The sequence below is a fragment of the Alosa pseudoharengus genome, unplaced genomic scaffold, assembly GCF_046254945.1.
Source record: "Alosa pseudoharengus isolate Yale_2024_CS ecotype anadromous, Long Island Sound unplaced genomic scaffold, YU_APseudo_1.1 YU_APseudo_1.1_scf_25, whole genome shotgun sequence".
Lineage (NCBI taxonomy): Eukaryota > Metazoa > Chordata > Actinopteri > Clupeiformes > Clupeidae > Alosa > Alosa pseudoharengus.
In genome coordinates, this window is record NW_027468696.1 from 3261857 (window position 1) to 3286684 (window position 24828).

Below are 24828 nucleotides of genomic sequence, written 5' to 3' on the forward strand. Positions count from 1 at the left end.
CAATATGGCCGCCGCGCCGATTTCACGGAGGCTTCAGGTTTGTGACGTAGTTGCGCTATCCAGTGTTCTTTATAGATCAGTGGTGTCACCTCACTGCTACTTTTGTCTTATGGCTGTGCTCATCTCTGTTGTCCCGTAGTTCACTTGACCCACCAGAGGGGGAGCCCTCTGTGATCTACAGCAGTCTAAAGATGAGAATGTGAAGCAATATGACATCAACCATGAGCAAACAAAGTGAAGGTGATGCCATAATATATTTAGCTTATGGAGTGGAAGTATAATTTCATATATCTTTTCTTGTTACATTATCAATATGTTTAAATGCAACACCTATATTATTTGTAAGAAGTTGTTGATGTTTATGAGAACATGTTAATGTAAATGAAGACACAACATCACATTAAATAATTTTTTTGGCTTTAGGAACAAAATGTTACCAATGTTTATAAATTGACTTTGTTGCTTAGTTTGTAGATTGAACTAAATAGGCAGCACAGCTACCATAACAAGAATTTTGTGGACAGTCTAGTACTCTGAATGACCTGGATTACATCAAAAAGGCCCCAACTGTAGCCAGTTTTAAATCTTACCTTAAACCTTAAATCTTCTTTTATAACTTACCGGTAAGACCAAACTGTTCTCAGATGCTTTATGCTAACTGCACTGAGTTACAAATTCTGAATCTGCCTTGGAAATTATTCTACCTTGTCTTTTTATTACTTTTGTACTACTTTTGCTTTTGTTTTTTTGCTTATTAATTATTCTTTATTTTTAAATGATTTTACCTTGTGCATTTTCTTTTTTCTTTTTATTATCTTTATTATTATTCTTTACTTCTTAAGCTATTCTTTGATTATTGCCCTTCTATGCTTTTATCAGCTATTACTGTTTGCTTTTGTTTATGTAAAGCACATTGAATGACCTCAGTGTATGTAAGGCGCTATATAAATAAAGTTGACTTGACTCGACCTGTTCAGAATTGAGGTTTGTAGACACTCCCTAGTACTGTGAATGAACCCTGCAGGTGTGAGGCTTGTGGACACTCTCTAGTTCTGTGAATGACCCCTGTACGGTGTACATTTTAAGACATTCTCAGCTTCAGACTCATGTCTCAGACATCAGATGAAAAGGAGTCAGGTCTCGGGAAAAGCAGAGTCAGACGAAAAGTTCTCAGATGAAAAGTTATCAGAGTCAGGTTTCAGACATCAGATGAAAAGGAGTCAGGTCTCAGGAAAAGCGGAGTCAGACTAAAAGGTCTCAGATAAACAGTTATCAGAGTCAGGTTGCAGACATCAGATAAAAATGAGTAGGCCTAAGGTCTCAGGAAAACGGCTGTCAGAAAAAGCAGAGTCAGACGAGGGCAAAGATTCTTGATTACTAGCAAGATAGAGCAATGTAATTCGTTACTATGGGAGCAAAATGTGACAGTTCTGGTCTGAAATGTTGTCATTTTTAATAGCCCACATTTCACAATATGCTATGCAAATAAAGGCCTAGTCGTGATCAACTAATGTTGTTGCGCTGCATTGCCTCTAAGTGTCGCCAACTGACGATACACATCGGAAATGTGCGTACGCCACAGATGTAATTGCCGTGGAGAAACCCGGGAGGAACGCACATTCTCACGCTCATTTACTCTTGATACAGCCAACCGTGAGCGTGAAAGATGGCGTACGCAACATTTTTGTGCGTACACAAGCTTTGTACATGAGGCCCCAGGTCTTCTTAATTAGTAGTATTATACAATTCCCCTTTCACATATAAGGCTGCTTATATCATGTATTGATGAAGATTTATTGACAAATAACAAACTAGTAGAATTAATAGGCCTGAGGCATAACTCAACTAACAATGAGTGCATTGGTGCGTCCTCTCTCCTATGTGAATTCGCTGATGTTCTCCAGTATGTATTCGTTGGTGAACTTTGAGATGTCCCGCTTGACTGAAACTCTTGCCACACCGACTGCATTCTCCGGTGTGTACTCGCTGGTGTTTATTGAGAGCTCCCTTTTCAATAAAACTCTTGCCACACTGAGTGCATTTATACGGCCTCTCTCCGGTATGCATTCGTTGGTGTCTTTTGAGCTCTCCCTTTTGAAAAAAACTCTTGCCACACTGAGTGCATTTATACGGCCTCTCTCCAGTATGCATTCGTTGGTGAACTTTGAGATTTCCTACTAAACTGAAACTCTTGCCACACTGAGTGCATTTATACGGCCTCTCTCCAGTATGCATTCGTTGGTGATCTTTGAGATTTCCTACTCGACTGAAACTCTTGCCACACTGAGTGCATTTATACGGCCTCTCTCCAGTATGCATTCGTTGGTGATCTTTGAGATTACCTACTCGACTGAAACTCTTGCCACACTGAGTGCATTTATACGGCCTCTCTCCGGTGTGTACTCGCTGGTGAACTTTGAGATTTCCTACTTGACTGAAACTCTTGCCACACCGACTGCATTTATACGGCATCTCTCCAGTATGTATTCGTTGGTGAACTCTGAGATTTCCCGCACGACTGAAACTTTTGCCGCACAGTTTACAGCAGTGTAGCTTCTCTCTTGTGTGAGTGTAATTACACAACTTGAGCTGGGAGCTGTGTTTACTTAGAGGGCGGGACAATCTTCCAGACTCCTTCGGCTCTTTTTGCAGGGTCAAGCTGGACGTGGGACTCTCTGAAGGGGCCATGGAGGATGAGGTGCATAGTCCTGTCCGTTTCACTGGGAAAACACAACACATGAAATAGGCCATGAAATAGATCCATACCAGGGTTTTCATGGTTTCCTTTTCTCATGCTGGTCCGATGTCCGGATATATATCTGAAGATCATGTCTAGTACTAGTCATGTTTTAATAAACGTCTGTCATAAATGGAATGGAAAATTGAATAAATAATTCATAAATGGAATGGAAATGGAACCAAATGTGTGTACACGTCTGTACTTACATATGTAAGTTTATACTTTTTGAGAAATGGGGGATGTCTATGACATCACAAAGGGGGCTCATTTAGAAGGGTCGTAAAGTAATCAGGTGTGGGTCCACCTGCAACGTCAGCTTCTAAGCATACAATCTGGCGCTCCCTAAACTACACATCCTATGACTAATCGCTTTCGACCACACTGCTTTCAAGCATATCTCAATTCTTTTCAAGAAAGTTTACATTCTTGGCGTCTGCTTCATCCAACAAACTATGACGAAATGGACATTTTCCTACCACACCCAAAGTAAGTTACAATTAACTTGTGTTTTTTATTCAAATGGATTGTGTGAAGTCTGTTTTTAACGACTTGGCTAGTTAATCAAGTAAGCAACCAAGCTGGCTTTACCTGTCATCGATTAGCAACAAACTCATAGCTGCTACGTATAGAGAGGACGTTAAGTTTAACTCTAGCTAGTTTGATAAGATTGGTATTACGTCGAGTAAGTTCATAACTTGATTAAGCGATAACCGAGGATTTAGTAGGACGTCAGGTATGTTTCTAGATTCGCAGTTGTGTGCAGTGGTGGCGGTAGTGTTAGCAGCTAAGTAATAATTAGCTTCAGACTCAAATTGTCAGCCACCTTTCCTAGCGATAGCTGGCCTGACAAGGGAAATGGCCTTCTATGGCAGTCACTGGCAGAAACTTAGCCTTCGTTTTGAACTACATTTGTATGAGTGGTAGGTTGTGGTGTAAAATTACTTGATTGTAGGCTTATTCTATTTTCAGAAAAGAGCATAATTCGCACAAAGTGAACCACCACTTTTGACATAGACTAACAATGAAGTGAAATGTTTCTTTTTTGAATTATCTTACGCCTCTTCTGCTGTTCTCCATCTCTGTTCTTCTCTGTCCCATGCTGTCCTGTCCTGCAGCAGTCCACCAACTTCACGGACACCCTGCTTAACTGGACCAGATGCAGGGGGTCTGCAAGGGACAGGGTGGATGAGGCAGCTTCAGAGCTGAACACTGGAGCCAAGTGTGATTCATCTTCCTCTTCCTAACACACACAGAAGGAGAAAAAGAGGTAACTTGAGCCAGTTGGTTAAATGCAGCGCCTTACTGTTAGCATTAGGTTGTCTGATAACTGGCCCTTAAGAACTCATCCTAAATAAATACTTCAAAGACATGTACCGTATTCATCTTACATACAGTACCCTCCAGAATTATTGGCACCCCATGCTAAAATCTGGTATAAAAAATAATCTGTTGGAAAAAGGAAAATATCATAAAGAAATAAATATTTTTAACAAAAACACATTGCTCACAATTATTGGCACCCCTGCTTATAATACCTTCTTAAGCCTCCCTTTTCCAATAAAACAGCTTGTAATATTCACCTATGACACCCCATAGAGTTGGAGAATACAAAGCAAGAGATTTAAGACTGTTGGTCTTTACTGTCTGGTCGCCCAGATTCCTAGGTCCACACTTGTGCATTCTCCTCTTTGACTCACCCCACTGTTTTTCTGTGGAGTTTAAATCAGGGGACTGAGATGGCAATGGCCGAAGCTTGATTTTGCGTTCAGTAAACCATATTTGTTTTGATCTGGACGTTTGTTGTGGTTCATTGACCTGATATATAATCCAATCATGACCAACGTTTAGTATCTTGGCAGAGATTGACAGATTTCCTTTAAAAAAGGTTTTTCATGTTGTTTGTGATACCAGGCACCTTAATTATATTCCCAAGGCCTTTGGGAATAAAAACAGCCCCACAATAGCACAGCCTCTCCACCATAATTCTCATTAAGTATGTGGTTCTTTTCAGTAAAGTCATTCTTCTATGTACGCCAAACACACCTAAAGTGTACCTAGCCAAAGAGCGCAGTTTTCATGTCATCTGACAATAGACCACACTTCCAGACTAAGTCACTGTACCATTCGGTAACTCCTGCCGTTTACATTGGTAATAAAATGACTGGACAGGCGTTTACCTAGCATGCCCTCTAAATAAGCTATTAGCAGTGAGGTCACTTTTGAAGATTGTTTGGGGGACTTGGTGACCCCAAGATGACACCTTTGTCTGTAACTCTCCAATAGTGGTCCTTATGGAATTTTTTGCCTATCTTACCATCCTCCATACTGTAGGTGGGGGCGAGATAACCATGGGTCTTTGTCCAAGCATGTTTGTTACATTTCCAGTTGATTAGAACCTACTTGATTCCAGTTGATTAGAACTGTAAATATAGGCATTTTCAACAAAGTACCTCGTTTTTATAGACATTCACTGACTTACAAATGTCAACACACTTTCTTTTTATTTAAATTTAGTGTATTCTCTTGTCTTTCTGATGTTGAAAAATGAGAAGAGGATTTAGCCTCTGTGTCCCTTTATTTTCATACCTTAGTGAAAAACAAAGTAATGAACTACCTCTGAAAGTTCACAGACACTCTGATTAATTTAACAAAGTTAAAATTAGATAGGGAAATGCTTCTGTTAGGTTTTGTATGTATGATTTTCTAGGGGTGCCAATAAATGTGAGCAACGTGTTTTCGTTAAAAGTATTTATTTATTTTTTCTCAGAATAAGTTTTCTTCCCTTCAAGGGTGGATTTTTCCTTGTTGTTTTCGTTGTGAGAGTACAATGAATCATCAAAAGATTATTTTTTATGCCTGTTTTTAGTCAATATTACCAAAGGTACTAATAATTCTGGAGGGTACTGAAAATACCTCAAATGTAGCCCAGCTTGTATCTCTACACTAGTGGCGCCGGCAGGCGTAATCCTGTACGCACTGTGCGTACCATTTTTCACAGCTTTATTTGTGAAATCATTCAATATTAGCCTACAACAATAAAAAAAAACTTGTGATAACTAGCCTATAGTTATTGACTTTGCAGTTTGGTTTGTTGCCTCGGCTAATGTGGCCATTGACAGTTTATGAAGTTCCTCTGTCAAAGGTAGAGAGGTTGGAAAAAATGATCAACTCCTTTGTCAGAAAATGGCTCGGAGTCCCACGCTGCTTAAGCAGTGTAGCCTTGTATGGGAAGGGTATTATAGAGTTGCCAATATCTAGTCTGACAGAGGAATTTAAGTGTGCTAAGGCTAGATTGGAATTGACTCTAACTCAGTCCAAGGACCCAGTGGTGAGGAAAGTTGCACCCACAGTTAATGCAGGGAGGAAGTGGGACCCAGAGCAGGCAGTTAAGCAAGCTCAATCGGCATTGAAGCATAGGGATATAATGGGCCATGTGCAGCACGGGCGGCGGGGTCTAGGGGTGGGTGCAAGTAAACCCTTGTGGAGTAAGGCTTCTGCAGGAGAAAAGAGGAAAATGGTAGTGGAGGAAATGCATAGACAGGAGGAGGCTGTAAGATGTACTAAGGCAGTGTCGCAGGCAAAACAAGGGCAGTGGGTGAACTGGGAAGGGGTGGAAAAAAGACGGATTAAATGGAAAGATCTATGGGGCATGGAAGCTGGTAAGATCAGATTTATGTTAGGTGCTACATATGATGTGCTCCCATCTCCCAATAATTTAAGTCAATGGTTTGGTGAGGATGATAAATGCATACTTTGCTCGTGTGTGGGCAGTCTCCACCATATCCTATCAGGATGCAAGGTAAGTCTCACCCAGGGGCGGTATACGTGGCATCATAACCAGGTATTGAAATGTGTGGCAGCGGCAATAGAGGATAAAAGGAGAGAAGTCAATTCATTAGCAGCTAGTAAAGGGGTAAGGCAAATTAACTTTGTACGTCAGGGGGATAAACCTTGTTCCGCGAAGGCCAGGTGTAAAACCGGCCAGTTGAAAAATGGGGCGGGCTGGGAAATGAAGGTTAATCTTGGCCAGCAGATGGCGGTACCTCCACATATAGTGAGTACTAAGCTACGACCCGACGTAATTTTATGGTCGGATTCAGAGAAGATAGTTTACTTCATTGAACTCACTGTTCCTTGGGAAGACAGAGTGGAAGTGGCCAATGAGCTGAAGAGAGCTAAATACACTGAAATAGCAGAGGAGGCAGCTAAGCGAGCTTGTAGTGCACGATTAAGACCTATTGAAATCGGTGCACGTGGGTTTGTGGCCAGATCTGCTATTGGCTTGCTGTCTGAATTGGGCATTTGTGGTCAAAGTCTAAGGCAGGTGGTTAGTAACATGTCTTTAGCAGCAGAACGGGCAAGCGAATGGTTGTGGGTAAGGAGAAGTTACCCTTCCTGGGGCGCAAGCTAAGGTAAGCTAACTGGCTCATTTGTCTTGGTTGTGGGTAAGGAGAAGTTACCCTTCCTGGGGCGCAAGCTAAGGTAAGCTAACTGTTTAACCTTTAACTTAACGAAACAGGTTTTTGGCAGCATGGGGCATAAGCTAACTGGCTAATTTGTTTTGTGTTTGGGATGGGGCCTAAGCTAACGGGCTAAACTAACTGGCTAATTTGTTTTGTGTTTGTGATGGGCTGTGCCTAGGTTGATGGTTGGTTGGCCAAGGTTTTATGGTTATGGTTCAGTCCACATCAACGGGACGGACCAACCTAGCCAACTTAGACCATACCTAGGTTGGTTAAGGGTATTTGGATGTTTGTTGTGGTAATATGGTGGCATCATGGGGCGTAAGCTAACTGGCTATTTTGTTTTGTGTTTGGGATGGGACCTAAGCTAATGGGCTAAGCTAACTGGCTAATTTGTTTTGTGTTTGTGATGGGCTGTGCCTAGGGTGATGGTTGGTTGGCCAAGGTTTTTATGGTTATGGTTCAGTCCACATCAACGGGACGGACCAACCTAGCCAACCTTGACCATGCCTGGGCTGGTTAAGAGTATTTTGGGTATTGAATATTTCAATGTGATAATATGGTGGCAGCATGGAGGGGAGTGTCTCCAGGACGCTGGTTTCACTGTTAAGCCTTCATGAGGTGTCGTGGGCCTAACTTAACGAAACATCGGTGAATGAGGGTGCCCACTTGATAACCCCAATGAAATGCCGCATACTGTATAGGCTACTGCTGTTGGATGGGCCATTTGTATTGTGCTTGTGACCATTTGTTGGCGGATTTGTGGGTAGTGTGCTTTTTAAAGTTAAACTTGAGCAGGGGCTTCTGAATGTGTTTTTACCTTGGATTTTGGCACAAGGGATTTTAACATCTAATCCTGTGTATTAATGTAAAAGTAATCATGTGCAATCTGAATATTGGCATTATTCCGAATAAAACCGGAATACGATGTGCATGGAAATCATAGACTATAAAATATGAAAACGTAGCATTGTCATGATAACGATTGGCCTGTGGCGGTTTTCGGGCGTGGCTTTGGATGGGTCAATTCTGGCGCTTAAAAACACAAAGTTTCATTAATTCATAGGATATAGCCTAAATCATTCAGTCATTAAAGAAAAAAACAGCAGCAGCTTAATATTTTTCAGGCGTTTAACCGTAATGTTAAAAGACGTAGCTACTGTTCTTAGCAGTGATGCTGACACTGACAGCAGTGAGAGATTGTCCTCGGTCACGGTTACGGTGTAGGCCTACACATGTTTAAAATGTTGAATTGTTTGCTTTCCTCTGTAGGCTTATTTAAAAAAAAATAAAGCACTGTTTGGAACAGGGATTCAGTTAATGCGTAGAACAGAGGTTCTCAACCTTTTTGGGGCTAAGGCACGTCATGACGAGTCTGGTTGGTGCGGGTGTTAAAAAGTCCTTGACTGTGCATAGGCCTATCATCTAAAAGTTTGGGACAACCAAAACAGCAGTGCAATGTATTTAGAGTGTTGTGAGCAAATCGTTATTGTTAGTAGGTTACCTTAACTGTGTTTTTCTCTATCACAAATCGCAAAATTTTTTCTTTTCTTTCCCTTTTTCGCGGGATGGGCAGTGAAGTTATAATGCGCATAAGGTATGTTCACCTAATTTGAGCCAGAGTCGCTTGCTCTGTAACGGTATTTCTGTCCTTCCCAAACTCTGTTAAAATAGTGTGTTTAGCAACCAAAATTAAAAAAAATTCTCGGGGGAGAAATCTCCCTCATCCCAGAACTTTTATAAAAGCTTGAAACACCCCTATAGCCCACGTAGCCTACAGCCAGTGTTATAAAAGTTAGACGCTTCATGCGGTAGGCTATTTCATAAGGGATGACATGGGTAGGTTGACGTGACTAAGAGGGGCTTTCTGATCCAGTTTATGTAAATGTTTTTCTGAGGCTCAATAAGGAGAGGCCTACATGTAGCCTACATTTACCAAAAGCGCAAATTTTGTAAATAAGGTCGGGTATCTTTTTTTTTTTTTTTTTTTGGGGGGGGGGGGGCTAGCGGCGTCCCTGCTCTACACTATCTACCACATTGCCAATTGTGGAGAACTAACTCCTGTCATGCCCATTAGGTGCATCATTTGCCCCAATTTTGGAAATTCAACTTGTACCCAATTTTAAAATGTGACAATACTAATGAAAAGAAAATGTGTAGAATATTAGCTGGATTGAATAGTATCTAAGGGGTCCACCAAGCCTCTAAAGTTGCTTCTTAGCAGAGCCTATATTCCCGCTCTGGAAAAATCAGTTTTTTCGTAAATAACTTCCAAAATAATGCATTTAGGCCTACAGTGTCAATGAAAGTTGAATATAAATGTGGCTATTGCGCATCTTTTGGTACCAGTCTGATGTCTCTAGCTTCATTGGTTTCTAAAATATTGCATTTTCCCCCTATTTTTAGCATTTCTTTGTCCCAATATCTATAAAAAGCAGATGTGAAGGTAGTCCAGTCATGGTCTTATATTTTTTCATATTAATAAGAATAAGTATATATACTCTTTTGATCCTGTGAGGGAAATTTGGTCTCTGCATTTATCCCAATCCGTGAATTAGTGAAACACACTCAGCACACAGTGAACACACAGTGAGGTGAAGCACACACTATAGACTAGGCAGGATTTTGGAAAATGTGCTTATTTAAAGTCCCGAAGGCAAATCATGTTAATTTTTGGCATACAACATTTTTAGGTGTTTTGAAGGGTGCTGAATTCAAATCTTCTGTATGCCAGGCTCAAAAATGTCCCATAATGCCTCAAAATGGAGAAATCCAATATGGCCACCGCCGCCAGGTCAAAATCGAATTAATCACTTATCTTTTAGACTGTACAAGGTAAAAACCTGAATGTAATGTGCTTTTATAGGTTTTCACATATAGGGAATTCAATGTCATGCTCAGATTTAAGATCAAGACTAGAGAAAATGCTTGAAATTAATGTACATGGTTAAAATTGTTGTCTCGGATAATGAATAATTCATGAAAAAAGAGGACCATGAAACAGGTTGATGGCTTTCTGAAGAATTTACTTGAAACATGTTTAGAAGCAAGGTTGATTACCATATTTCAATTATATATTTATATTATTTATCTGTATTTATCTATTTATCTGTATTTTAACTATTTATTTAATAATGCATATTTACCTATTTATTTAGTAATTAATCCATTCTGTTCTAATCAATTCTTTAAACTTCTTGGTATGAAGAGGTAGGCTACACACTTAGGCTATCCTAATCATCCTCATCCTCCTCCTCTCCAGCAGTGTTCTGACAGGTGCTGCTGCAGCTGCATGACTCCATGCATAACATGCAACTTTTCCTGCAACTGTAGCGCTGGCTTAGACATCCCTTGACGCAACCACAGGAGGTGATCTCCTTACAAGCTTTTGGAATTGGTGAGAGATAGTAGCTGTGGCACTAACTGATCATGCACATTTGGATGGCCTGATAAGCGTGTGTTGTGTTTGGGCCACCAACATGCTTTCTTGGCAAGGGACGCCCCCCAGTAGTGCATGAATTGTTTAATTATGCCTACGCACACATGGGAAGCCCGTTGTCGTTTTTTCTCTGGTAAACGTGCGGGTTCTCCTGTTTCCGAGGATCCGTCAAGGAAGATGGCAATACTAATCCCGGCGCAGTGAGCTGCCTGCAACAGCGGCGCTCGGGGAGCAGTGAGGGGTTAGGTGTCTTGCTCAAGGGCACTTCAGCCGTGCCTACTGGTCGGGGTTTGAACCGGCAACCCTCCGGTTACAACTCCGAACCGCTACAAAGAACACACACTCTTTACATGTTTCCCTTCCTCTTCCTCAGGTTTGGTGTTTTCTTTCTGTCTGCTTCCACCACCTGCAGAACATTCTGGTAGTTCTTCTCCTCTTGCAGAGCCTATGGGCCAGTCCCAATACTACCACTTCACCCTAGCACTTCGCCCTTTCCCTTCGTTTGCGCGTTCATGTGAAGGGGTAGGGTATCCCAATTCTTTTAGAACGAAGTAGAAGTGTTGTTCAACCCTTCAAACTACCACTTCACACGGAGTGCGATCAGAGGCAGACTACGGCTGAAGGGAAAGATTACATTTCCCAGGATACCTTGCGAACACCTTGGTAACCGATTGACTCCAAACATTTTGAAGAAAGATGGCTGCCAGTGCGGAAAAAGAAGTTTGCAAATGTAAGTATATCTTCGCAAATAAAGATTTAAAAATTGTGAAACACATCGGGATATCTAGCTGATCATCATGCAAAATAGTATTCCTTACAGTTGAGTTGAATATGGTTGTCAGAAAAAAATCGCTATTTCGACATGTAAATGAACGCCTGTCTATGCTGCTGAGAGTAGCCTAGCTGATTAACGTTAACGTTAGGATGTCAAAAAACGCTATTTTATTAGCCTATGTCATGTGGATAACGTTAATAATGTTTGTCAAAACCTGAAAACCTGACGTGTGTTCATATTTGCAAACATAAGCTGTTTGCCTTGAGCTTTTGGCAAACGTAGCCTACAGTGGAGCTGGACAGGAGCTGGATGAAATGTTAACGTTAGCTGCTGCCGTTACAATGGAATGTAACTAAAATAGTTTAAATGTAACGGTTGAAAGATAAGTTTATCGCAAGATAACAAACTGTGTCTATGTTACAATGTTAGGGACTCCCGAACAGACCAGAGCACTCATTAGGTTCAGGACAGAAAATGAGGAGCAATTTACAAAAAAGAAATATGCATCCAAGCAGCTATATGAGTGAGTGACGGTTGTTGTTTTCTAATGAACCATGAATATCTGATAATTCCTGTAACCAGAGCCTAATCTTCATCACTGTTTGTTGTCTGAGTCAGGACACTAATCAAACAGCTGGGCCTGGAGGGAAAGGTCAATGTACAGCAGGTTGGAAAGAAATGGGAAAATTTAAAAAAAGTAATATAATATAAGGTAATAATTATTTGGTTAGATATATGCTGCATGTTATTGCCATCTTCCTTTACAAATGAATGCATAATCTATATATCTTGTATATGTATCTGTATGTTTGCTATTGCAGGATCTGAAAACGCCAAAGACTGGTTCAGGGACCGAAAGCGGGGAGAAAACAGCTGCCAACTGGCCATTCTATGAGGACATGCATGAAGTTCTCGGAGCCAGACCATGCATAGAGCCCCCTGTATTAGTGGCATCTTTTAATGAAGACAGTGATGCCACAACATTACTGATGGTAAGTTGTAAGGAAAATAAACTAAAATTGATCACTTACATTTAACCAATGTAAAACTTCAATGACACTTACATATCTAAAGCCTGAAGTACATGCCATGTCTGTAGGTCTCCAAAACATTCAGTCTGAATAGACCTTCAGGCCCTGGTTTACTGCTGTAGCACGCTTACAGTGTGTACAGGATGTTACGGTGTACTGTATGGTACTGAGCCAATATGGTTATTATTTTTTCTATTTACAGAACATTGTTGAACCAAGAGAAGATTCTGCCTCTAGTCCTGGTCTTCAAACTACTCCCACTGCTCCTGTTCCCACAACACCCTCTCCCAGGAAGAAACGCACAAAGAGCAATCATGTCCTGGAATTTCTGAAACAGGAATCTGCAAAGGAGCAGAAGAGGCACGAAGAGACTGAAGCCAAAACTGAACGTTTCCTCAGCCTATTTGAGAAGCTAGTAAATAAAATGCCAGAGCAGTAATTTCTTTGTTCTATTCTGTTTTTTTATTTATTTATATATCTTATTGTAGATGTGTAAAAACCTGTGTATGGACATAGGAGACCCAAAATCTCAAAGAAGTTGTCCAAACATCATAGTAATTACATATTATTTACATACATTTTATCTAGAACAAATATAAAAACAATAAATAAGAAAATACAGCACAAAATTATAGAATGAGGACATGTGCATATGAACTATTTACAAGTTTGTAGAGGCATTCCTACTGAGGCACCTCTATATTGCCAGTGATCAGGGCAGCAAGCCTGTCCCTTGTTGCATTCCCTGGCCTCTCATGTGGTGCAGGGGCTTCCTGCAGAGGTTATGGATCCAGGTCGTCCTGTGCCACAGCATCATCATCAGGTTCAAGGAAATCCCCATTATCTATGCACACATTGTGCAGGAAGGCACACGATGCGATAACCTGCGGCGCAAATGTGGGCTTCACCTCCAAGGCCTTGAAAAGTGTACTCCTCCATCGGGTCTTCATTACACCAAAAGCTCTCTCGACTATTGAACGCCCCTTTGATTGATGTTTATTAAATCGTTTCCGCTCCCGTCCATTCACTGGCTCCTTGTATGGCGTGATTAAGCAGATTGGAGTCTCCAAACAAGGATATCCACCATCACCAAGCAGAAAGTATACATCGGGAGGGTACCTTTTAGGCAGGTAAAAGGGGCTATTTTTTAAAATTCGGGTGTCATGTACAGATCCTGGATATCCAACAAATATATCTAGAAATCTCCCAGATGCATCACAAATGGCCTGCATGTTTACAGAGAAAAAGCCCTTGTAATTCAGATAGTCCAACCGGTGTAGTGATGGGGGCTTGATTTGAATGTGGCAGCCATCAATGGCACCCACAGCTTTATCAAACACTGGATTTTTAGATATCTGGCCAAATCTAAGTCCAATATTGTCTAGATCTGCAGGCTTTGGGAAAGAGATGGCTCGATGTAAATTGTTCCAGATGTTTTGAGCGGTTTTGTGAATGACACGGTGGACTGTTGATCGGGGTACACTGAATACCCGTGGCACCACACGATACGACAGTCCATGAGCAAGCCAGTAAAGATACATGAGGACCTCCAGTTCATGGCCCCAGCCATGATCCTGCTCGCTTTTCAGCAGTCTCTGCAGAGCATGTATGGCCCGTCTACTCAGTCTGAAGTCCTCCTTTAGCTCCAGCTCTTCATTCAACCACAACTGCAGGATGGGTACGTGGATATTCAGATGACAGTAGGTCATAATACGGCCACTCTGAAGAACAAACAATAAACATTATTGGACAAAAGTCACCAGCTTTAACAGGCACAAACAGTAGCCTAGGCTAAACTTCACTGTTTTTACCAATTCAGTTCACAATGAGTGTGCTTTGTGATGCCTCTAAAATAGCCTACAAACGAAAAATTAAAAAGCAAATCAAACATTCAACTGAGTTACATAGAGCTTGAGTAGGCCTAATCACAGGAAATGGCAATAATAACATAGAAGAACAATTAACTTTTTGTTTTGATTTAGCGATTTTGACGCGATCATGTATCAAAATAGTAGGACTAGTGCCCCTACGATTCCCATTCACAAAAACACCCTGCATTTTGGCGAAAGTTATGCTTTAACCATGAGCGTCACTATACTAGGCTACTACTAAACAGGGAGGCTAACTGTTTAAACAAAAGTTACATTTAACTGTAGGCTACAGAGAAAACTTGTTCAACAGAAACGTTCGCAAATTTTGAACCATAGACTGATGTGAACGCACGCACCTCTCGAGCAGGTAAGACCAACGTTAACGTTACATCCAAGTTCAGGACAACCTTACATTTAAAAAAAAAAAATCCACATACCTGAAAGACATCCGACATCGCTAGTAGGCGTCGAAGACGTCTTCTGTTCATCTCATTTCTTCTCCGTTGGTTGGTTAAACGGAGAAGGATGATAAAAGCTAACATAACACCTGGAGCAGGCATTTTCATCAATGAAACGTCTACTACTAGGCTACTTTCGTTGATGCGTGTGACGTAGGAGAACTCGTTAGCTACTAATGACGCAATGACGCATGGAGTGGTATCCCATTTCGTAGGTAAAGATTTCAATCCCTTAACACTTCTCACTCCGTTGTGAAGGGGCACTCCCCAGTGAAGGGCACTTCAATGAAGTGGTAGGGTGAAGGGAAGAGAATTGGGACTGGGCCTATGTCTAGCATAGCTATACAGCATAGACGTAGCGAGTCCCTACCGAGAAAACCAACCATGCAACATCCAAAAGCGGTGCCCAACAAATCTCGCGAGAATCGTGAAACATTACCTTGTCAGTACATCCAGCTCTTTGGAGATAGTGTTTGCCTGTTGCTAATCCTTCACCTCCACAACAAAAGCATTTGCATTGTGTATAGGGGATAAGTCACGAGAAGTTTGCTATTTACAATAGCAGAGTAACATATCAATACATTGCGACTCTAGAGGGAGCTTTACACTTGCCAAAAATACCTAAACCTGTATATTGTACCTTTTACTCATTTGATTTTACTGTAATATTAGTACGAGTTTGGCAAATTAAATAAAGATGTGATTTTAACAGTGGATAACTATACTAGACATTACAAACATCATAGACTTTCACCACTGTACCTGGACCTGTTCAGTTTTGATGTCTTCAGCTGAAGAGACAGGGTATTCTGCTCTGAGGGCGGATTCTTCTACTGCAGACGCAAACAAAGAAGACACTTAGTGTGAACAGACTACGCTTCCTTTTTGACAAGAATAGTTGGCCAGGGCGGTTTTTTTATTTGAAAAATAACTCACAGCAAAAAAAAAAAAAAAAAAAAAAAAAAAAAAAAACAGTTAAGGGAGTTTTTACTGCCATAATGTGCAATAATAATGAGTTAATGGTAGCTAACATGCTAGTTTTTGAAACCACTGCAATAAAGACACGTGCTGGCCAGAAAATTTGGGACAGGTCCAGTCTATCTACACAAATGAATATGATGATACATTTTAACTCTGACGTCATATTAGTCATATGTGTGTGTGTGTGTGTGTGTGTGTGTGTGTGTGTTTGTGTGTTGTGTATGTGTGTTGCTCTTTTCACCTATGCTCTCCTTGCCAGAGCCTCTCCGCTCCCCACATCCACTTTCACCATCTTCTTCTTTAACTGCAAGGACCAGACCACCACACGGCTCTTGCTGAGTCTGAGAAGTAAACAAAACCATCAGAGTGTGTGTGCGTGCGTGTGATTGTGTGTGTGCCAAGCAAGCTGACACATATCCATGTGTTTGACATGATGTGTATTAGGCTTATTCGATCTACGTAATAATCAGGTAATAACGTTCGCAGCGGCCATTTTGTTGATATAGAAAATGCATAGGTGGTTCTATTTAATGCAGCTGTCAATTGACAAGCGCGACAGCGCCGGTATGATCGCTGTAGGCTATTTATTTATTTGTACAAAATTTAACGTGATGGTAGGCCTATGTTGCAATAGGACTAGGCTACAGGGCAGGCCGTTCTAACAACAGCAATACAGGCCGTTCTAAAAACAGCAAATAGCCCTAGAGTCACCCACTGTCAGAAACATACCTGTCAACTTTTTTCCAGCTGTCTTCCTGTTTTAATATTTTCCCGTAAAATATCCCATATTTTATTACTTTCGTAACATTAGCCCCATCGGACTTGGCCGTCTCTGTACTGTTGTCCTGTACCCCCTGCCCTTCCAACGAAAATATGTTTTTAAAGCATCGTTTTGCTTGCCTGAAGGCGACCTACACAGAACAGTGTGGGAGAGAGCACGATTTGACGCCAATCTCATTAGACCTGGCTTAGCTTCACACCTCGTTTAATTAGTGCAGCAGTTTTGTAGTAGGCCTACGAATTCTTGCTCTCAGCAGAGGGATAGCAACAGAAAGACGAATGTTGAAATTTAACCAGGAAAATCTCCCTTATTTTCGTTGCTCAATGTTGACATGGTCAGAAAACGAGAAAAGAATGAGATTGAGAAGTAGTCAGCGCAGGAGAGACTTGTGGCTACATAGGATAAATAGCCTAGGCTAAACTTACAGCCAACTCCTCACATCGCCATTATTATTTGTATTATTAATACTATATATTGTCCTCTGTGGGCTTAAGTTAAATACGTTTTAGACAGCGCAGACAGCTGCCCCTATGCAATGCGGAGACATCAGCAGTAGCCTGATGTAGTCGCCTACCGTAGATTACCTTTGGACATATTGCATTTGCATAGATAGCATTGCTAGGTAGGCAACGTTAGCCAACGTTTACAGTAGCCTATAATATATTTATTCGTGATGCGCCCTTTTCAGCTTGTCTTAGTGGCACGGCAAGTGGCAAATAGTAGGAACAAACTCAGCGGAGAAAGATATCAGTAGATACTTCTGATTTGTATAGTGTTTTGTTCACTTGGATTTTGGAAATGTTACAGAGAAATATGTTAGCCTTTTCTGCCTCCAGACCATGTAGTTGCATCATAGACAGACAAAAACGATCACTGGCTAACCCACTTTAAACTACTTTAGCAAAGTCCTTGGCTGCAGGTTGTGAGCAACAGGCAAACGCAAGATACAATTGCAGTCCAATGAGATGCAACTTTATTCTCTGCGATCATGGCAATGTTAGACGATGTCGTTGGTGTAACAAATATAAGTTCGCCGACCTTGACTCAGGCGACTTGTCCCCTTCAGCTGCGACGTGTGCCGATGTATGAACAAGACAGGCTATAAATATCGGGGTAATTTACAGTTGACAATAATGACGGATCTTTACTTAATGCTATTAGATATGGGTCCATACGTTTATTTAGGCTACTTATATTGACGAGATGAAGCCGTTAGGCTATGTGCTCTGCTCAGCTCAAATCTACGCGCTACAGGCGATTGTCACATAGAATAGCCTATAGAACTGGAATGTCATATCAACAATATGGCCGCGGCGGTGTTTGCGAATAAGCCCTATATGTAACAAACACCGTACCTGGAACAGCTCTGATCTGGGGTCAGTTATCTCTAACGTTACTGCAAAAGCAGAAAAAAAGGAAACGTATTCACATTTAATCCTCCAGCATAATACAGTACAATTGTGTTGCACTCAGTGGATATTCAACACAGGACATTAGTGTGTGTGTTGTGTGTGGTGTGTGTGTGTGTGTGTTGTGTGTGTGTGTGTGTGTGTGTGTGTGTGTGTGTGTGTGTGTGTCTGTGTGTGTGTGTGTGTCTGCTTACCAGACTGACTGGACTCTCCATGGCCATAATCCTCCTCCTCCTCTTCCTCATTCTCCTCTTCCTCAGCCTCTTCTTCTTCTTTAATGCAAGAGACTGGAGCCTCAAACAGCTTCTGACCCTCAGGAGAGACCATCTGACTCTGAACACGAGACGAGTACAAGACAAGCCCATCAAAATTGAGTGTTAATAGGTGAACACGAGACGAGTAGGAGACAAGCCCATCAAAATTGAGTGTTAATAGGTGAACACGAGACGAGTACGAGACAACCCATCAAAATTGAGTGTTAATAGGTGTGAGTGAGCGGGTGGTTAAAGGTACACTATGCAATATGTTCACCTTAAAGGATAATTCCAGTATTTAGTACTTTGAGTCCCTTTTCTGGTTTGTTTTGGATGAACTAGAGTGGTGGAAACCGAAATTTTGACAATGGGTCCTGTCTTGACTTTCTGACTCGTTTTGAATCGCCTTTGACTGTTTCAGAGTGGCTGGCTATGGGCATGCACAAACATGTCCTTAAAACAACCCTTAACGACTACCACAACGTTGCTGAATGTATGTTCAGGCATGAAAACGTGTCAGGGGTGAAAAAGGTGAGAAGGGCGCGCAAAGAGGGAAATGGCCGTTTCATAGCAAAACAAGCGCGAGTGACATTGTTGCCAATATTGCATAGCTTCCATGGAGTATGAAGTTGCCTAAAACCAGAGATTTATAAAGAAAACAAACTACAAAATGACTAATTATAGATTTCATAGGCCTAAGGGACACTTCATTGTAGACTATTAGAATAAGTCTGAATAAGATAAGTCTGAATATTTGTTGGACCAAACCAGGTAATAAATAAACTTATGTAGGGTAGGCTTTAATTTGTAAAATTGGTTTTAAATGTTTTAACCTTCAGCCTTGGCTACATACAGATTGTGGCATTGTGCTAGTGTGTTTAACCAACCAATAAAGTTGTGTGAACAGTGTTCACATGTTAAACTGTACCCTGTAGACACAGGACAGTGATCTGATCAGGTTACTGAACGTTTCTTAAAAGACAGCATTACCATGTCAAACACTGCTTTTGTCTCTGAACTCGACAAAACGCACCAGCCCAGTTTAGGAGCTTTTAATTCAACTATTTAGCTATTCACATTTTTTTGTCCCTTTGCTATAGGCGACTGATACAGTATGCCTATTTGCTTCACCTTTTGTCGATCTAGATGGCTCAAACTGCACGTATTCTTCATCAAATGAACTTGTTATGTCTATATTTCTGTCCAATATCGCTAACTTTAACAACAAACAGCCTATGCTACGTTGCCAATCTCAACGTCTTTTTCTGAAAGAAGTTGAAAGTTTCAACTAGCCCACCTGTGACATCAATTAAGCATCTCTCCTCGCCGGGCTCACATTCCAGCTGACATTTCAGACGCATCTATCTGCAGTCACACAGACATAGAGGCTATTCCAGCGCTATTCGCGATGCGTCCGCGGCAAAAATTAGCTTCCACTGTTTAATAGGCTAAATGCATAGGGGCTGCATTCACATATTCCTTGCTGGATCAGACAAGTTTGTAATGGGGCTCTGACAACGCATCAAGATGCGTTCCCGTCTGCGCATGGTTTGTAAACTCAGTTGTAACTTAATAGCCTACCCCACCCCCCCACAATATTTTTTTCATCAGATCTGCGCAAACCACTTAAGTCCCCCATTTTGGATTCAAAATGGCGAATTTCGCCGAAAGGTGAGGAGTTTTCATGCTTGTATGCTATTTCAGGTTAGTTTGCAACAATGTACAAGTTTAACCAAAGTCCTTAGCTGCTACCAAGCTAGCGAAGATCACTAGCCATTCCCATTCACTTTCAGTTTACTGTGCTAACGTTAGCTAACTAGCTCAGTTAACAGGCAAAATTAAATGATTTATTCCATGTCCGAAAGTGTGTTTCATTGGCATCACACACAAGCAATGACAAAAGAAAACAGTTAATGTTTTGACACACCTATTTAAGAGTCCGGAACTAGGGCAGTCATCTAGGTAGATTTGCAACGAGATGAGCTGCGACTAGATATGGTAACGTTAAATGCTTTGCGACAGCTGGCAACGACGTGCGCCATTTAATTTACACAGCTGCAACTCCTTCTGCGATGGTTTCGTCTCGATGCGGATCTTTGGTGTGAATTGGGTGTTATGTTTTTGATGTGCAACGGCTACCGTAGTTCTATTAGGTTGCAATATAATCCCTAAACACTAGATGGGAGAAGTTCTTCCACATGGGACCTTTAAGTTCAGTTGAAAAGAACTTGTCATATTGAGAAATATGCACCAGTGCATGAGCAAAATGTAGCCTAGTCCTTCAACACATTTTAATGAAGTGCATAAAGTGCGTGGCGGGCCGTAGTTTGCCCACCTCTGTTGTAGATCATAGCTATACCTGAAGTGCTTTGAGGATCATTTAATTCCATGTCTATTGAGTCAACTTATTTAAAAAGTAAAAAATGGGCCTTTCAGCCTATCGGGAGTTGTTTTTTTTTTATTTTAAAAAATGTGTCATTCACAGCTGTGTTGCTGTTATCTGTTGTGCTATAGTTATCTCTATGACCTCAGCAGGAGGACCAGGCAGAAGCCCACTAGGAAGTGTCTGTGCTGGGAAATGTTGGTGGTCTGTGCCAGTCTCAGGACAAGAAAGGGTCATGAATAGAAAGCAGCCAAAGAGAATCGTTGATAACAGCACAAGTGACGGTGTAAAAAAAATACAAATAAAAAAAACATTTGGCGGCACACCATGAACGCAATTTTAAAAAAAAATAACATGTTATGGTCCATAATCTCATCGCGATTAACATGTGATTAACACTGACAGCAAGTGTGTGTGTGTGTGTGTCTGTGTGTGTGTGTGTGTATGTGCTTGTTAATGTGTGTGTGTGTGTGTTAGTATACTATGTGCACGTTTGTGTATGTGTGTGTGTGTGTGTGTGTGTGTACCTTAACCTGAAGTTGCCTCTCAACACCCTGCAGCCATTCTTGCCCTTCCTGTAACACCCTGTAGGAGTCAGAAGAGATCAAAGGCTACATAAGTTATAAACTAGATGTACCACATAGCGGTACAAAATATGACTGCCACTCAGCTCTGCATATTCTCTCTGCAAAAATAATTCACGCATGTCAATATGTCTCCATCCCTTTTGTTGGTATGTGTGTTTCTGCTGTTGTGGGTATGTGTGCTTCTGTGTTTGTCTATGTTAACTTATGAGTGTGTGTGTGTTTGTGTGTGTGTGTGTGTGTTTGCTGTTGTGGGTATGTGTGCTTCTGTGTTTGTCTATGTTAACTTATGTGTGTGTGTGTGTTTGTGTGTGTGTGTGTGTTTGCTGTTGTGGGTATGTGTGCTTCTGTGTTTGTCTATGTTAACTTATGAGTGTGTGTGTGTGTGTGTGTTTGCTGTTGTGGGTATGTGTGCTTCTGTGTTTGTCTATGTTAACTTATGAGTGTGTGTGTGTGTGTGTGTGTGTTTGCTGTTGTGGGTATGTGTGCTTCTGTGTTTGTCTATGTTAACTTATGAGTGTGTGTGTGTGTGTTTGCTGTTGTGGGTATGTGTGCTTCTGTGTTTGTCTATGTTAACTTATGAGTGTGTGTGTGTGTGTGTGTTTGCTGTTGTGGGTATGTGTGCTTCTGTCTTTGTCTATGTTAACTTATGAGTGTGTGTGTGTTTGTGTGTGTGCCATGTCCATGTGTGTGGAAGTCATGAATAACGGCAGTCATAACACCCCCCCACCATCTCTCTCTCTCTCTCTCTCTCACTGTACCTCTCTTTACGCTGCTGCGTCTGAAGCTGCTGACACAAGTCCCTCAGTTCATTCCTCAGTAAAACCACAGTCTGTAAACACACACACAAAGACTGCTGAAATCTCCCAACAGATAAATACAGTCATTTGTCATGTGGACAGTGAGCTACCTAAGTAACACACGCCTCCCGCCTTAACTAAGTTGTCCAAAAATAAATAAATCAATAATCATTTTATAACTCTTTTGTTGCAGAGCTAAGTGCAACTTTTAAGAGTATAGAAGTAGGCTACTTTAAACAGGCTATTATACCTGCATAATGTATGCGGTCATGAATAAATAATCAGAAATGCATCATTCTTTTCTTTTTATATCAGTAGTTTTTAGATCACATCATATTTTATCTACTGTCCTGTCCTGTCAATGCACACTTACAATGCATGCAATTAGTAATTGGGGCAATTCCCCAGCAGTGGCGTTTTCTCCCGGAGGCCAAGGGAAGCCAGGCTTCCACCTACCTCATCCGACAATCGCTGTTATTGTAAATAAAACAATTTGTTCCATCATTTTACAGTTTTGTTCATTCTTGCTGTGCTGCCATCTCCCGTTTTCATGTAGTGTTTTGCAATGAGTGAAATTGTATTTAGTGAATGTGGTGACTGAATCACCTCAATTCGCCTTATTCACCAGGCGGCCATTACAAGGCTGAGGGGTACACTTGCCATTACACCTCAGTCCAGCAGATGGTGGTGGTAATGCTCTCCGTTTGCAAACTGCCAAAAAAAAAAACTCACTGAAGAAGAAGAACAGGCCAGTGAACCCTTCTTCTTTTTCGGTGAGCTTTTTTTTGGCAGTTTGCAAACGGAGTGCATTACCACCACCATCTGCTGGACTGAGGTGTAATCGCAAGTGTACCCCTCAGCCTCGTAATGGCCGCCGGGTGAATAAGGGGAATTCCTCATACACACACACACACACACCTGGTTGGCTTGTGTAAGGGAGCGGTCTTTTTCCTCCAGGCGTTTCTGTAGTTCATCAATCTTCGCCTGCAGCTGGCGGTTTGACTCTGCCAGTTCTGTTAGACTCCGCCCAGTCTCCACATCCTTCTCCTCCAGACGACGGATCAATACACAAAGCTCCCGGTTTCGACCTACTGCATGCTGCACACACACACACATACACACACACACACTAATTAACATTCTGAAGAATTGCCCAGAGGGGTATTCCATCATCCTCACTAATGAAGGTGGCGCTTAACAGAAATAGCTTGGCTTGAACTAGCGTAGACTTTCACTTGGGGCTGAAGCCGTTCCATTCACTGAAGTTAGCTGCATCTTGCCTTCGTTTATTCAAGCGAGGCTTAGGTGAGCTTCATGTCTGCTCGTGCATGAGGTACAAAAGTAGACCAAAACAGTAGATTGACGAAAAGAGGATATGTCATAAAATTAAGGCAATACTAGATGATTTCTGTTTGATTTACAAGCTTCATCTACAGGATTTCCATCGAAGTCATCAAATTGAAGATCAAGAGAAAAAAAATGAGATGGTTGCCTACATAAATTGGAGAATAATGAAAACATAAATTTAAACAACAATGAGCATGGTTTGAAATCAATTGTGAGTTTGATTGTCTTCACTCTTTTGTGTGTGTGTGTGTGTGTGTGTGTGTGTGTGTGTGTGTGTATGTGTCTTACCTGCAATACTTGAGTGATAAACTGAGTTGCCTTCTCCAGGTCAATGCAGGCTTGCTTGTGACTCATCATATCAACATGCTGCTGCTGACCACTTTCATCCATGATCTACACAGAGGACACAACAGCACTTCACGCACGGTCCATCAACTGACAACCATGCCAATAAGTAGACGTCCACACAAACTAGCCTAAAATGTTAAAATATAATTTTCCATAAAGAGGCGACTAGGCCTATAGTAGCCTATAAGGGCCAAACATGAAGAAAAAAATAAATATTTTGTCATGACAAGATTAAACATTAAATTTGAAATGCTCCTAACTGCTCCACAGCACACGGTGTTTCTGGGCTAAAAAAAAAAAAACAGGATTTCCTTGTTGCTAAACCCGATTTTGAAATAGTCAATTTCACCAAATCCTCCAGACAAGGTATTTTGTTGCTGACTGACTGTCCGGACTCACTGGCAGCTACTGTCTCCAAACTAGTTTTGATGGACAAATCTAGAATGAAGACGAAATGTCGTATGTTATATCATAATAGATAGTCAGTCATAGGTGACTCAATCAGGAATGGAAGTCGATTAAAAACCAAGAGGAGGAGGTTAACTTTAACTTAATGACAAAATCGACACCCCCTTCCCCCTGTAAAACTGGCTGTATCTTGGAAAGTATTCTTGTCTCCTGGGTAACAAAGGTACACCTGGTATTTTTTTCAGAATTTTTTGAGACCTAAGTGTGTGGGCCCTGGTTGAATTGACGTGGAATGAACCAGATGTAGTATGTTGCCTGGGAGGCCGTAGAATGTGTGTTGTGATTTTGAAAGCACTAGGCTCAATGAGAGTGAAGCTTTTGAATTGTATCCCCGATAAAATATAAATAGGGTGAGTCAGTTTTTCAATAATTAGGTGTAGTACATTGCTAGGGAGGCCCTAGCTGGGTGTTGTGATTTTGGAAGCACTAGGCTCAATAATAGTGAAGCTATTTTAAAATGTATCTTTGTAGGCCTATCCACTATCGGTTTTGAACTTTGTAGACGGTCCCTAGACGCTGGAAGCAGAATGCTCAAGGGACGCATTTTATTTATCCACATGGTTATACGGTGCTTTCGGATAAAAACCGGGTTGTAGCTTGTTGTCTACCTTACTACGGTTAGATATACCTGTATATTATGTCATGAATGCAAAACGCGAATCTTGCAAATCTGCCAATTTCTGTCTAACCGTTTCT

The 24828-nt window shown here is 41.3% G+C and overlaps 1 protein-coding gene across 1 annotated transcript in view; it reads right to left on the minus strand.

Annotated features, from left to right (window-relative positions):
• The window catches only part of LOC143099149 (uncharacterized), a 29328-nt gene extending 5622 nt beyond the window's left edge, over positions 1-23706 (minus strand). Inside the window, exons 1-10 of the mRNA XM_076262230.1 lie at positions 23605-23706; positions 22888-23067; positions 21931-22001; positions 21113-21170; positions 18143-18281; positions 17895-17935; positions 16000-16099; positions 15540-15610; positions 3797-3980; positions 2607-2720 (exon numbers count right to left, since the gene is read on the minus strand). Of these exons, the coding sequence (XP_076118345.1) occupies positions 2607-2720; positions 3797-3980; positions 15540-15610; positions 16000-16099; positions 17895-17935; positions 18143-18281; positions 21113-21170; positions 21931-22001; positions 22888-23067; positions 23605-23706 (1060 nt within the window). The remainder of the gene's footprint in view (positions 1-2606; positions 2721-3796; positions 3981-15539; positions 15611-15999; positions 16100-17894; positions 17936-18142; positions 18282-21112; positions 21171-21930; positions 22002-22887; positions 23068-23604) is intronic.
• Positions 23707-24828: the final 1122 nt, after the last annotated feature.